General features: G+C 35.6%; 1 protein-coding gene across 1 annotated transcript in view; it reads left to right on the forward strand.

Annotated features, from left to right (window-relative positions):
• Positions 1-13,976, forward strand: part of LOC149537135 (protein HEAT INTOLERANT 4-like) — a 54,804-nt gene that overhangs the window by 20,004 nt on the left and 20,824 nt on the right. Inside the window, exons 2-7 of the mRNA XM_089807197.1 lie at positions 5,726-5,764; positions 6,104-6,157; positions 6,373-6,436; positions 6,648-6,706; positions 7,216-7,340; positions 7,481-7,540. Of these exons, the coding sequence (XP_089663323.1) occupies positions 5,726-5,764; positions 6,104-6,157; positions 6,373-6,436; positions 6,648-6,706; positions 7,216-7,340; positions 7,481-7,540 (401 nt within the window). The remainder of the gene's footprint in view (positions 1-5,725; positions 5,765-6,103; positions 6,158-6,372; positions 6,437-6,647; positions 6,707-7,215; positions 7,341-7,480; positions 7,541-13,976) is intronic.

Here is a 13,976-nt window from a genome sequence, read left to right on the forward strand (position 1 = left end):
TCAGAATTTGATAAAGGAGAGGGTTCATGGGAATTTATTGCTCTTTTAAATGCAAGATCTTCCTCAAAGATTACATCTATGCTAAGCTCAATAGTTTTTTGTCTAGGTATGAAAATTTTATATGCTTTAGAAGTTTCACTATACCCTACAAAGATACCCTTCCTTCTAGATGGTTCTAATTTGGTTCTCTTTTCTTTTGGCACATGAATGTATACAGGACATCCAAAGATTTTGAGATGACTTATATTGGGTTTGATTTTAGTAAATACTTCTTTAGGGGTATTATCTTTAAGATAGGAGTGAGGGCTTCTATTTTGGATGTATATAGCAGTACAAGAGGCTTCTGCCCAAAGATAGTATTCTAGATTTTGGTCAAAAATCATAGCCCTAGCAGCTTCTATAATTGTCCTGTTTTTCCTTTCAGCTACCCCGTTTTGTTCAGGGTTATAAGGAACAGTATACTCCCTCTTGATCCTTGATTCTTTACAATTTTTTTGAACAAATCTGAGGTATATTCTCCTCCATTATCTATTCTAAGGGTTTTAATTTTATGTCCTGAAATTTTTTTAGTTAATGCTTTGAATTCTTTAAATCTTTGTAAGATTTCTTCTGATTCTTTGCATTTTAAAAAATGAATCCATGCTTTCCTAGAGAAGTCATCTATGAACAAGACATAATACTAGAATCCTCCAAGGGAGGGAACAGACATGGGTCCACATAAATCTGAATGAATTAATTCTAGTACATTATTTCTTTTTCTAGTACCATCATGAAAAGGACTTCTAGTACTTTTACCTAGGGCACACCCTTTGCAAATACTAGGGTGATCTTGGTTTAATTTTGGTAATCCAATAACCATCTTTTCCATAGTAGATAGGGTTTTAAAGTTTAGGTGCCCTAATCTTCTGTGCCATATTTCGTTTGAATCTTCTGCTTTGTGAATAAGGGCTTGAATGGGTTCTATATTTAGTTCATACAAATATCCCTTTCTTTGACCAATTACTTTAGCTTTCTTGATGGAAGAGTTCTTAGCCCAAGTTAATACTTTGCCGTCCATGAATGCAACATTGTGTCCATCATCTTCTAACACTGTAATTGATATTAGGTTCCTTTTTATCCCTGGTACATATAGTACATCTTTAAGAAGAAGAGTATTTCCTGTCTTTAGCTTCAAAGTGCAGCTACCAATTCCTTTAACTGAATGTGCTGAGTTATCACCAATAGTAACTTCACCGTTAACTTTCTTGGATAAGAAATCTAGAGTTTCATTGTATCCCGTTATATGCCTGGAGGATCCACTATCTATTACCCAAGCCTTATTTGAGATTTCATTTGATAAGGAGGAATACAAAACACGATTCTCCGGATCATAAGTTTCTTCTTCTCTAACAACATTTGTGCAATTCGCTTGTTGTTTGGAGTTTTCTGAACAATTAGATCTATAGTGTCCAAATTTTTCACATTTTTCACATTTTATTTTTGATAGGTCTTTCTTGGGCTTTCCATTCTTCTGATTTTCTTTATCTTTCTTGAAATGCTTTTTTCTTGCCTTTATAAGAGTTGGCATTAAGAACATGAAGTTCTTCATCTTCCACTTTAGGCTTTCCTCCTTTCCTTAGTTTTCTTGATTCTTCTTGAAGACAATCATTCTTAAGTCTGTTAAAATCCGGAAGTTGATCTCTAGAACTTATTCCTTGTGCAAATGTTTCCCATGATTCTGGGAGTTCATCTATGGCCATGAGCATTAGTTCAGTGTCATTTATGATGGTTTCTATGCTTGACAATTCATCTCTAATACCAACAACTCTTAGAAAATAAGAGTTTATTGATTCTCCTTTCTTTATTTGGATGTGATTTAGTTGTCTCTTTAGTGCAAGGACCCTTGTTGCATTATTTACTTCAAATGCATTCATCATATTGTAGGCAGTTTGGTGTTTTGCAAGCATAGGTACGATGTCATTCTTAACTCCATCCAAGATGATTTGAATGGCTTTCTTGTTTCCATTGGTCCATATGGATTTGTGAGGTTCAACAGGTGGCTGATTGGATGCTCCATCAACAAACTGTAACATTATTTTCTTCGAGAATCATCAAGATTTTGAATTTCCATGCTTCAAAATGTTCCTTTCCATCGAATCTGTCCTCAGGCCTGATTGTATATGCCATTGGAAATGAAGGATAACTACTGGATATAAACAGGTCTGATAATTGAAAATCTGCAGAGCCCTAGGTCTGATAACAGGGCTCTGATACCATGTAACGTTCTGCAGATTCTGATAACAGGATCGGACTTCAAGATCTAGTTAGGTTCAGGAATAACCTTGGCAATAAATCTTATATTCGGGTCTGAATATGCAGATAAGATGACTGTAGATCCTCGTATATGTGCAAACTGGAGTACTGAAATTGTTGCTAAGAACCCGCGAGGCTATGAAGGCTTGGAGATCAGACTGTAAGTGTGCTGTGTGTCTCCAAACTGCCTTGATTGCCTGCCTATACATCCATTTTAGAGGGTATGTCCCTTAAGGGACATAACCCTTAGCATTTAACAAGTAATTAATTCACCCTAAGTCGGTGACCATAGAATAGTTGTTAGTACTAACTAAAGTTAGTTAAGGAAAAAACTAAAACCCATTACTCCAGATCACCGGCACCTATAGAGCAAGTATAAGTAATTACAAATGCTATTCAATGAAATATATAACAAGGAGAGTTAGACACGATCTGCATCCATAGACCTGTGGATTATCCAGGTTAACTTCTTAACAAAAAATGCATGGTTAACTACCCAAATAATATGCAATATGTGAGGGTGCAAGTGTTGGGTGAACCAAATCACACAAATGGAGATGCATAGAAAATTCAGGCTTAGTGGTATGATAAACCAATCCTTATGAAATGTCGCTTGTCTAGTCTCACTGAAAACACGCCTCTCTTCCTTCACTGAAAGACATGAAGCATGAAGCATAATAGTTAAGCATTGGCTGAATTACACAGGTACACTGATGTACAAGAGGAATTTGCTACTAAAAAGTGCATGGTTAACTGCCCAAATAAATTGCAATATGTAATTTGAGGGTGCAAATGTTAGGTGAACCAAATCACACAATGGAGATGCATAGCAAAATCAGGCTCAGCTGTATGATAAACCAATCCTTAAGAAATCTTGTTTGTCTAGTCTCCCTGAAAGTACGCCCTCTCTTAGGTAATTTGGCAAATAGAAAGTTTACAGTTTAACAAAATATTTGCAGAATAAGGGTGACTATGAAATGTTTGCAACAGATTATGGAGTCAGGAAAATGATGAATGTGATACAATATACGAGTTGATAACAAATATTAGGAGTAAAGCTCTGACCTTTACCCTACTGTATCTACAACCCAGGTGGAAGGATGCATGGTGTTGGAAGGCACCAAGCCAAATGATGGTCGATTTGTAATATTAACTCCAATTTGGTTCCAGTTCCTTAATGTATTCAGGTTGCTGTAGTTGATGGAACCTCTTGTCATTGATATGAAAATTATATACAACAGTATAAATTGCTAATAGTGAGTAGGTTTCCACAAACCATGAAAATTCTGTGAATGCTACTTCTGAATTCGACTGTGGTAGTATTTTTTCTTCAATGTTTTGATCACACTCCACGATGCATCATCAGGAATATACTTCTAACAATTGGATTTGAACTGCAATTCTCTCTCGTGAAGGGTCTCAATTATAGTGAGTAGATTTTCACACTTCATGATAATTCTTTGAATGCTGCTTCTGGATCTGACTGTGCTAGTATTTTTTCATGAATATTTTGGATCACGCTCTGTGATCCATCATCAAGAAACATTGATCCAAAATGATGATGAAAAAATATTAACACAATTGAATCCATAAGCAGCATTCAAAGTATAAATAGTTCCCAATACGCACCCGATGCAAGTTCATGTCATCAACTTCTGTAATATGAACACTGCAAATATTCCTTCAAGGTCTGTTATCATATCATTTCTGAGACTACATGAAGTGGCCCTTGATCGTTCTAAAGCCATGATGAAAGCCATTGACCTAGTTTGTCATAATAATTTGATCTTCTAATTATAGAGTTCCTATTGTGTGAATGCAAAGATCTATTTGACAAATAATAGCACTGCCTTGAAATATATACTTGTGTGCTTCAGGATAGTCTCCCCACAATATGTATATTCCGTCAATATATCAAATGCTAAACATAGATTCGCGCACATATAAGGATTGGAAGTGTATTTCAAATATAATCTTCCACATGAAACATAAGAGGCAGAAGCTTTTGCAAGGATAATCAGAATCGTTCCTTAGCCCGTCGATAAGATACAGTCTGCCATGTGCTTCGCGAAGGTCAAATCAATGTTTCCTGGGACTGGGAATGGATACCTTCTGTGACATATATTTCTAACTCAGTCCATGGCTCCAAGATCCACAATGTGATAATGATTGCAAATGAATGGTGATCGAACACTCAAATTTGAAATTTCAGTCACTGTGATTCATGCGAGATGTTGCCTCCCAAAAGGATCAGAAAATGTATAACAGAGGATTGAGACGTCAAAACAGAGAATCCATTGACATACAACTATCAAATTTATTGCAATGCCAACTTCTGAAATGAATAATACTTCTGATGCAGTAATCTTCATCAATTTGACAGTCCTCAAAGCTACAATTTTGTCTCCAATGCAGACTTCTCAAAATCGTACAGTTAAGCAGACTAGGGTGGCCGTCAACCACTGAAACTGCAAATGTTTAAATCCAAGATTGGTTATGAGACGAGATAAAAATTTGAGATTCCTCTCATCTGATTGATGCAAGTCGGCCCAAAAGATGCCACCAAAATGCAGATAGGTCCACAAGTTACAAATAGGATGGGGCCCAAAATATTAAATAATTCCCTTTAAATAAAGGAACATTACACCTTAGAACTACTTAAGGAGCTATGATAGTTAAATTTTATTAGTTCAATTTAAGATTATGCAATTGTCATCATGTTCAATTAATTCATTAGTTATTATTATTTTAATTTTGTCTGAATGATATGACATTTACCTCTGATGTTTAGCTATTTGACTCAATGACGCTGTAGTAGGAAAGACTAGAACAAGGTAATGTTTGAAATGTAGATCATTTTTATAAAGAATGTGATTGAGTATATACTTTATACTGTTAGTTATTGCAATGCTCTCATTTGAAATATCTAAATTAATTTGTCCATACAATATATTTGGTACCTTACTGAAACATACATTGCCATCTAATTTTAAGTAAATGTGGTGAGCTTTACCTATTATTGATAGCATGCTGATGTTTCAAAGGTTAGCACTCAATGACTCGTTTGACTATAGTCAATAACTAGAACAAGGTAATGTTTGAAATTAGGACCACCTTGCTGAAACGAACATACATTATTGACTATTTATAAGTACACGTGTTGAGCTTACTCTTTTGCTGATATTATGATGCAAGTTTCGCAGTTGAGAAAGTAAAAAGTCATCAGTGCTGTTGCAATGGAGATAATATGATAGCTTAGCTATAAAATGTTCAGAAGCCACTTCTTCTCATAAGTGATATTTATATGTGTTCTCAATATCATACAAGAAATGGAATAGGTGCTTTGATGTAATTGTACTTCTTATACTTTAAAATAGGATGACTTAATATGTTGAAAGTTTGCTAAAATGGGAGGCGATCATTTTTCTTGCAGGAAGATTTATGGCGAGCTGCTTTTCCAGTAGGCACAGAGGTTTGTAGAAATATGAAATCAAATTTATCTTCAAATTGTTCAAACATGCAAGTCTCAAGAAATCTCGAGATTGGAAAATGAATTAGTCTTAGGACCTAATTACTTTGTCTGCTAAATTCATAATATAAATGTTCCCACTCTTTGGGGTTGGATTCAAGTGATATTTTTCCAGGTTATCTGTTCTGAAAGCTACCCTTTAATTCATTTTTACAAATGTTTATGTATTTTTTAAATTTAAATTTATCTTTAAATTGCTTTTTTAAGCCAGTTAGAAAGTTCCACTAGAGTGTTGAGATTTGAAAATGATCCAAGCCTGATTCTGTTACTTTTTGTTAACAGTGGGATAACCTTGATTCTGTTTATAAGATTAATTGGGATTTCTCAAATTTGGAGGTATGACATTGCCTCATAGCATAGTCATTTTTTTTGTTTTTTTGTTGCAGCTTTGCATATATGCCATTATTTGTTTTGGTATTGCTTAATTGATATGTAGATAGATATTTTGATGTAATTTCTACTTCAGGAAATGATCTCCGAATCCTACTTTGCATATATTAGTGCTTAATGGTGGGCAAGAATTTATTAAAATTTATTATTGTAATGCTCAGAGAGCATTTGAAGAAAATGGAGTGCTTTATGGAAAGAGAGTCTATCTCTTTGGTTGCACGGAACGTAAGGGCCTTTCCTTACAACTTTTTGTGTCATTTTTTTGCTTTGTTTATATTATTCTGGTTGTGTAAATTATAGCTCAGCTAGAAATTATGGTATGAAGCAGTGAGACCTAGTCATTTGTGGTAGCTTGTAGTGTCTTTCGTGGTCTTTGCAGTGCCTTCCAAGTTTTTGTAGTATTCTCACACTGACTTTTATGTTTAATTGCATGCAGCTCAGCTAGTTTTTTTTGATGGTCGCAGCAAAATTGTTTGTATTCCAGTCATTGTAGCGGTAACTCATCCTTACCATTTATCCTGTTATTCAGAAGTTTAACACACTTCTGCAATATGCTAAAGTACAGAATAATTTTTTTTGTTGTCTTAAAAGACATTCAATGTGATTTTCATTTTTATTTTGTGTTTCCTTGGTTGTTTCAATTATAAAATTTTTGTTCAGGCTGCTCATATGTTGTCCTTATTATGTAAAAGTTTATTTTTGAAAATACATTCATGGCAAACATTATCAGACATCATTCTTCACCATATAACTGAGTACTTCAAAATATTTTGTTCTTGTATGAGCTTATCTATTGTCCACTCACATGATAGAGCAGCTTCCCACGAGAACAATATTTCATGGCTCATTTCTATATTGTGCAAACTGCTTGATTTTATTTTTATCAGTATATTTTGAGATATGTGGTCTTATGGACAGTCTAAAGATAGTATTGCACCCTGCCGATTTAATTTTTCATACTTTTCTCCATCATATTATAATAAGCATTACATTTTTCTGAACAGGTTACTTCCCCATTCCCACCCTCTGATAAAATAGGAATTAAGTCTGTTCAAATGGAAGGAGAGACTGTGGTGCCAATGAAACAAATGAAAATGGATTGGGTTCCATATATACCCTTGGAAAACAGGTATCTGTTCACACAAGTGTATTTATATTTTTGTTTAGTATTTTACTGGCTTCCAATTTAGTCTTGAAATTTCCCTTTGTTATTATGGCTCAATTTTTGATATAAATTCTTGCTTTGGAAATTGTCTCTGGAAACTGCAGGCTTAGTCGAGTTGAAAGTTTGAAATCTCAAATTTTTACAATGCAGTGCGCTCAAAGAAGGTGAGTTTTGCTAACCAAAATTTGAAATTGATAAAATTGTTTTTGATGTCTTGTAATATCAGATTCTATTTGAAGAAATGTCTTGGTACTCTCTGTTTGATAATGCTAGAACCTTTTCCACTTCTTAAAGAATGCTGCTCATTTTTTTGCAAGAATTCGATACTTACAAGGCAGGTTCCATAGAGTAGGTGGTTTATGGTCTCTAGCTTTACAGGACCCTTGTAATTGACAGTATTATGTTTTTTTGCGACCCTGCCACAATTCTACCTTACTTGTCTCCTTGAAGCCCTTTCTTTTGTGAAGAAATAGAATCCTATGTGCAGAATCCACATGACATGGCACTTGGTACATGCTAATCGTTGTGTATATTGTTAGTATTTCTCTTTGATGATTGAGCTGTCTTAGTATTGAGGTTATTGTGCTACATTTTTGGTAGTGGTGATCGCATCCTTAGTGGTGATCAGTTGTTGACTGATTGGATCTGTTGTGTACTCATTTTTACACATCACCATATGTGTGGTTGAAAGAGCTCTTGTCACATTGTTAGTGGGTGTAAAAAGAGGTAACTGATCCTGTTTGTGTGATAAGTGTGAGTATACGGAAGAATTAATGTGTAACGGATTCCTTGCATAGAATTTTCATGATTCTTTGCAGAGTTAACAGACTCCTTGCAGAGTTTGTTCATGATTCCAGTTTGGCATTGAAGGCAAATGCTGCCACTTGTATGAAAAACGACCTCAGCAAACCAAACCAAATATTTAGAAACACATATACAAGTGCTGGTGATGTGCGTTAAATCTCTGGCTGCGAGAATCAAATATAGTTGTAATAGTTGTAATGCGATCACTTAATTTCCTTGTGCATCAGTAGTTTTGTTAAAAAAGTTGATGTCAGGAATGTATCGGAAGCACTGAATACTTCTTCAAAAACTCACCCAGTCTATTGAAATGTAATAATGAGATTTCTGTGTTGCATATGGAGGCAACGAGCCCTGTTGGCATTTTAAAGTGTTGGCAAGCACATACAGGAAATGGTGATGTGCGTTTTCTTTCCAAAACCAGCGGAATGAATCATGGACGTGACACTTGTGCACTGTAGAAAAATGATCTCTGCTAGAACGTCCACTGTTATTCTGGAGTTGGCATTTTTTTTGGGTGTGTTGAAGGGTGAAAAGGACAAAATCTGAGAATAATGTCCACTATTTTGGGAGCTACTGTAAAAGAAAAAATCGAAATGAATCTCTGAAAATGCCAGGACACCATATGAAAAAAGGGTTGAACAGGACTGAGTTTTTGGGTGATAAAAAAGGACTGTTTGGAGCTGGCATTTTATTAGACAAGACGAGCCATTTTTGTATCCTGGAGTTTGAACTGATATTTAAGACTGTGTGGTGTGAAAACAACTTTGGATTGTTTAAAGATCAAACAGGGTGGGTTATGATAGCAATTTATACAAAGCTTTTAAGGCTGTAGCAGTTATGAATGGCATGAAAGAAGATGAATTCACGAACATTGGGTGAGCAAAAGACAATGAGATGAGTGAAAGCTGAGTGTAGAGAAGGGGGTTTTGAGCTGTATCTGAACTACTCATAGTTGCTGTGCGGTTGGTGGGGAAAGAGTTTTAAAAAGGAGACTGTGATAGTATATTGGCTTGCCACTAAATTGTTTAAGTGGTGCTGATGACTTTGACTCAAGATTTTGCATCTGCTCATTGTAGTTGTGAAGACTGAGAGTGCCACCAATCCAATCTCAGACCTTTCTTTTTTACTTTTTGCTTGAAAGATGAAGTTTTGAAATATGTATTAGTATGCTGTTGTTTGAATGGTTGCGGCCATTCACAGTTGAGTTGGAGCTCTTAGATAGGTTGGAGCCTAAGTTGAATTGCTAGAGTTGTAGCTCTTTTGTACTGGGTTGGCCTTTGCTGATTGCTTAGTGAACCTTGGTTTTTACCCAAAAGAGTTTCCATGTGATAAATTTTGTGTCACTGTCTTCTATTATTAAAATTTTCAAAATACTGATTGCCTTTATGAGTCAAGTACTGAAAAGCCATTATGACCATTCACGCATCTAACTTATTGTCGTAATAAATGCTCTGCACCGTTGCTCATGGTTGGTTCTCAAATTGTGGTACAAAAATCAATCTGCAAACCTTTGAAACTTGTATAGATTCCTGCATAGATGATTTAATCATGTTTTGCAAACCTTGAAAAATCAGAATGCAATGTTCACATCTGTATATCAACTCGAATCATGGGATTGTAAGGATTTTTTATGAAAAACTTCCCCTAGGACGAAGGCCTTAATTAAATTCTGATAGGAAACTTGTACATCAGATTCAGGCGTGGACCCACCGTTAGCATCAAGATGACTCTTTGGTACCCATGTCTTGCTCATCTTCTTTTTGATCTTTCCACGTCAACCTTGTGTTTGGCCTTGTCACTGTTCTGCATGTGATTGTTATTGACCAGATCTCTTCTGTTCAAGTTCACACTTCCAAGTCTACAAAATTTTGCAATATGACCCGTATTGTTGTATTAATAACATGTCACATTGGATTGACAATTCCTGTAGTCATCTAATTTCCTCTTGATCTGCAATTCTTAGCAATGTCCAAAATTCTTAGCAATTTATTGCATACAAAGCATCTACCATTGAAATTTTGAGCATTAGGCTGTCTTACCAGAGACTTCTTAGGATTGCCATTCAGATTTTCTGATGAAGGATTGCTTTGACCTCATCCTGAGCTTTCATCCTCTTCAAATCCAGGACCTTGTGTACTACCTTTCATTCTCTGACTAAGTTGTGTATCAAGCTTTGTTGATCTGGCTTTGAACTTCTACGTGTATCATTTGCATTAGTAAGTTCTTTTCTCAAGATCTCATTCACTCTCTTAAGTTCTTGCTCATAAATCCTGGATTCTTCAAGCTCATGCTGCAATTGTCCAACTTCACTATTCAATCTGTTGTACTCATCAGATTTGTCCTTCAAGGATTGCTCAAGATGCTCTTCATTCTTCTTCCTTGATACAATCTTCTTTGTCATCTTCATCACCATAGCTTCCATCTTATGCATCAGGTTTTCTTTGTCTTCTGCAAGCTGCTCACATCTCGAGGCTTGAATATCATCATTCGAGTTACCTTTCTGCTTCAGCTTCTCAACAAGTTCCTTCTTTACCCCTAGATTTGTTCAATTGTCCTTTCAAAGTCTTAATGAACTTTTCAGCTTCCTTGAGTCTTTTCCAATTCCATGTTCCTGGCATTAGATTGATCAAGATCTTCAAGTGCAACCAGGAGCTGCTTGAAAGTTGAAACCATTGAATTGCCCATCAGGATGTTCCTCAAACTGCTAGACTTTGTCGGAGGCACAAAGCTCTGATACTAAATGTGTTATTAAGGCACATTGAAGGGAGAGAGGGGGTGGGGGGTGTGAGGGGGTGGATTAGTTTTTAAACTTTGTATATCTGACTCTTTAACCATAAATAAAATGCAGTAAAGAGTAAAGCACAAAAGCAAACGACAAACATCCACAACATCATAACCCAATTCTTTTGCCTACAAGGGAAAACTATGATGGGGATGAAACTCACAAGATATACTCTGCAAAAATATATCAACGTGTTAAAGGTCTACAGAAGGAATGCACATGCATTCAGCCACACTGCCTAGAATTTACTGCTCAATTAAAATAAGGGCTACAACCTTAAGAAAGGCTTAATGCCTGACAAGATAAATGGACTACAATCCAAAATTGATGAACTGGATCACAAAATCTGAATATGCCAAAGCAGTTTCATTTAAGTACAATAATCTGAATCAATACACACCATCTGCTGAATCAAACCTCTGATCATATACCCCTTGCATACATACTATTCACATCATTGATCAAATCAACAGAGTAACTTGATCTTATATGTCCACAAACAAAATTAATTCAACACTAGGTCAACCTTAAGAACATATTACAAAAATATTGTAATGTGTTGATGGTCAAATCCATATGCAAAACATATTGTGGACCTCGAACAACCACACATAATAAATCTCCCATGTTAGCTCAACAACCTCGAACTCAAAAGCAAATCAACGAATTGATCTGATAGGATCACATAACGATTTGCTGACATCTCTGTCCTTCATTGTTCATTTGAAAACTGGTACTCAGATCCTTGTAACTCAATCTGATTAACTCATCAGCGAAGCTGGAATATGCTAGTTTAGACCTTCATTAAGCTTCACCTAAGCGTGCTCCTCAAAATTCAATAATGTGTATCCACATCAGACTTGTTATCAAACACACTCAACTGCTCTGTTTCTTCCATACTTAGCTAATCTTGCCTTCAATAAATCAGTATGACCCAAATAAGTGTAGTAAACATTCGGAATGCATATAGTTACCATCGATGATAACATCTGAGCCCTCAAGAGCAGTGTCTCTTGCCAAAAAGCTTTCAAAGAATTTGTAACTTGCTTGTTTAGAAATAATACTGAATTGAAGTTTGAATTGGATTTTTTGCAAATTTTTCTGTTGGAAGACTAAGATTGTGTATTTCTCAAAGGTCCAATGCTAATTCTCTGGCTTGACCTCATTGCACACCACAGTTCTGTTAATACAGCAATGCATATGCATTAGTGTGCTAACAACAAGCCTTTTATCATTCTATAGAGAAAACAATTTCACATTAAACTCAACGAACATAGTATTGAATTAAATGTGTCCCTTCAATTTCTAGAACATATGCAATCTCTTTTTTCTGTTGTTCAAAGCATCCTTGAGATCAAGCATTATTACAACCTAAGAACAATTTACGAAAAGCACCAAATCAGACTTGGCACGTGTCAAGTTTGTCCTTCCTTCTCTTGCTTTATCATCATTAGCAAGACAAAGATCTATCTTCCCAGGCATCAACAAATCTAACAGTTTTGACCCAAGCTTCTGACTCAACCTTAAAAGCTAGCTAAATCCACGAACAGGATTGCATATTCCTGTTTTTCCAAATGAACAGTTTGTTCCACCAAATCTTGGCCATTGGACAATAATTTCTGCCTTTTGCACAGATTGATCTTTTTCTCATTATTTAAAAGTTGCTAAAGAGGGTAAAACAACTTACCGCTCCTATATAGCTGAATTGCCATCCATTAATGATGTTCCCTTGAACTTCCCTGATTGACAGCAACTAATCAGATTTATCGAGGACAAGCAGTGTACTTCTTTTGATCATACATAAAACTATTCCAGGGGTTCTCGATACCCCATGAACAATATATTCCAAATTTCTAAATCTTCTACTACATTCTCAACAACAATAAGCTTGAGTAGTTTCAAAATCTCCTATAGAAGCACCTTCTTGATGTAGGCTGCAAGTTCCTTAGTTCTGTAGTAGATGAGACACTTAATGCCCGAATCTTTCAGAGAAGCTTGGTGGTAGTTAAAAATGGATGTTACAAAATGTTAATGCTAAAAAATACACTTAATTGAAAAGGACAATCAATTAGGATTGGATGATCAGAAGAACCACAGGAAGGACAGAGCAATAACGTTGATTGCCTATACCTAGATGCACAAATCTGAAACAAATCCTCTTCGAAATATCCCAGATATATATTTGAAGCTGCTGGCATATATGTGTTGCTGCTGCTGCCCAAGGTAATGAAGAGTAAGAAGTTTTACCTGATTGGAAGCCTACTCATTTGTATACATTTTTTAATGCCAAACACTTCCACATCCAAAACTCTGCTCCGAATGGATAAAATTTTAGGGTTGGTTGATTCTCTTCCTTTGCCTAGTACAGACATCTTTCCAGACAACTTGAAATGTCAATGAACCAGAAGCTGCAAAAAAAAAATACTATTAAGATCTTTAATTAGTTGCAAAATATAAAGGTTTCAGTAAATGGTAGGCAAAATGCTCTTGTGCCAGTTCTCGAAACGTTTTTGAATAATTTTAGTGCACCTTTGGTAGTCTCTTGTCACCTCAGTAATGTAAAATAGGCTCCAGTAAATGAAAACCATTCCATCTTTAAATATTCAGCATTAACTTGTTGATTTGGCAGCCAAGTGAACTTGTAGGACTCTGAGGCCAGGCCTCAAAGAGGTTTTATATAAGATTTGCTCAAAAGTTCACATTGCAAGAATGCTTAAATATGTTTTGTCAGAAATGTTGTCAAGTATGTTGTTAAGTTGGTATGTCGTTGGTATGTTAGTGTAACCCAAGATAAACAGTTATGGGTTGCGGCAATTCAGCTTGCAACCCCTCGGGATTTATATATTTACTCCCTCTAATGGAATATATTATGATCATTGTGTATTCAGTCATAGTGTCTTGTGGAATCTGAACAATTGGATGCAAACTTAATTGGCATTAATGAAGAAGTTGGAGGTTCTCTAATATTGCATTGCTTTTGTTGTACTACAGTCCTTGTCATCTACACTATGCAT

Source organism: Cupressus sempervirens, chromosome 10, assembly GCF_028749045.1.
Source record: "Cupressus sempervirens isolate cs-2001-9-10 chromosome 10, ASM2874904v1, whole genome shotgun sequence".
Classification (NCBI taxonomy): Eukaryota; Viridiplantae; Streptophyta; class Pinopsida; order Cupressales; family Cupressaceae; genus Cupressus; species Cupressus sempervirens.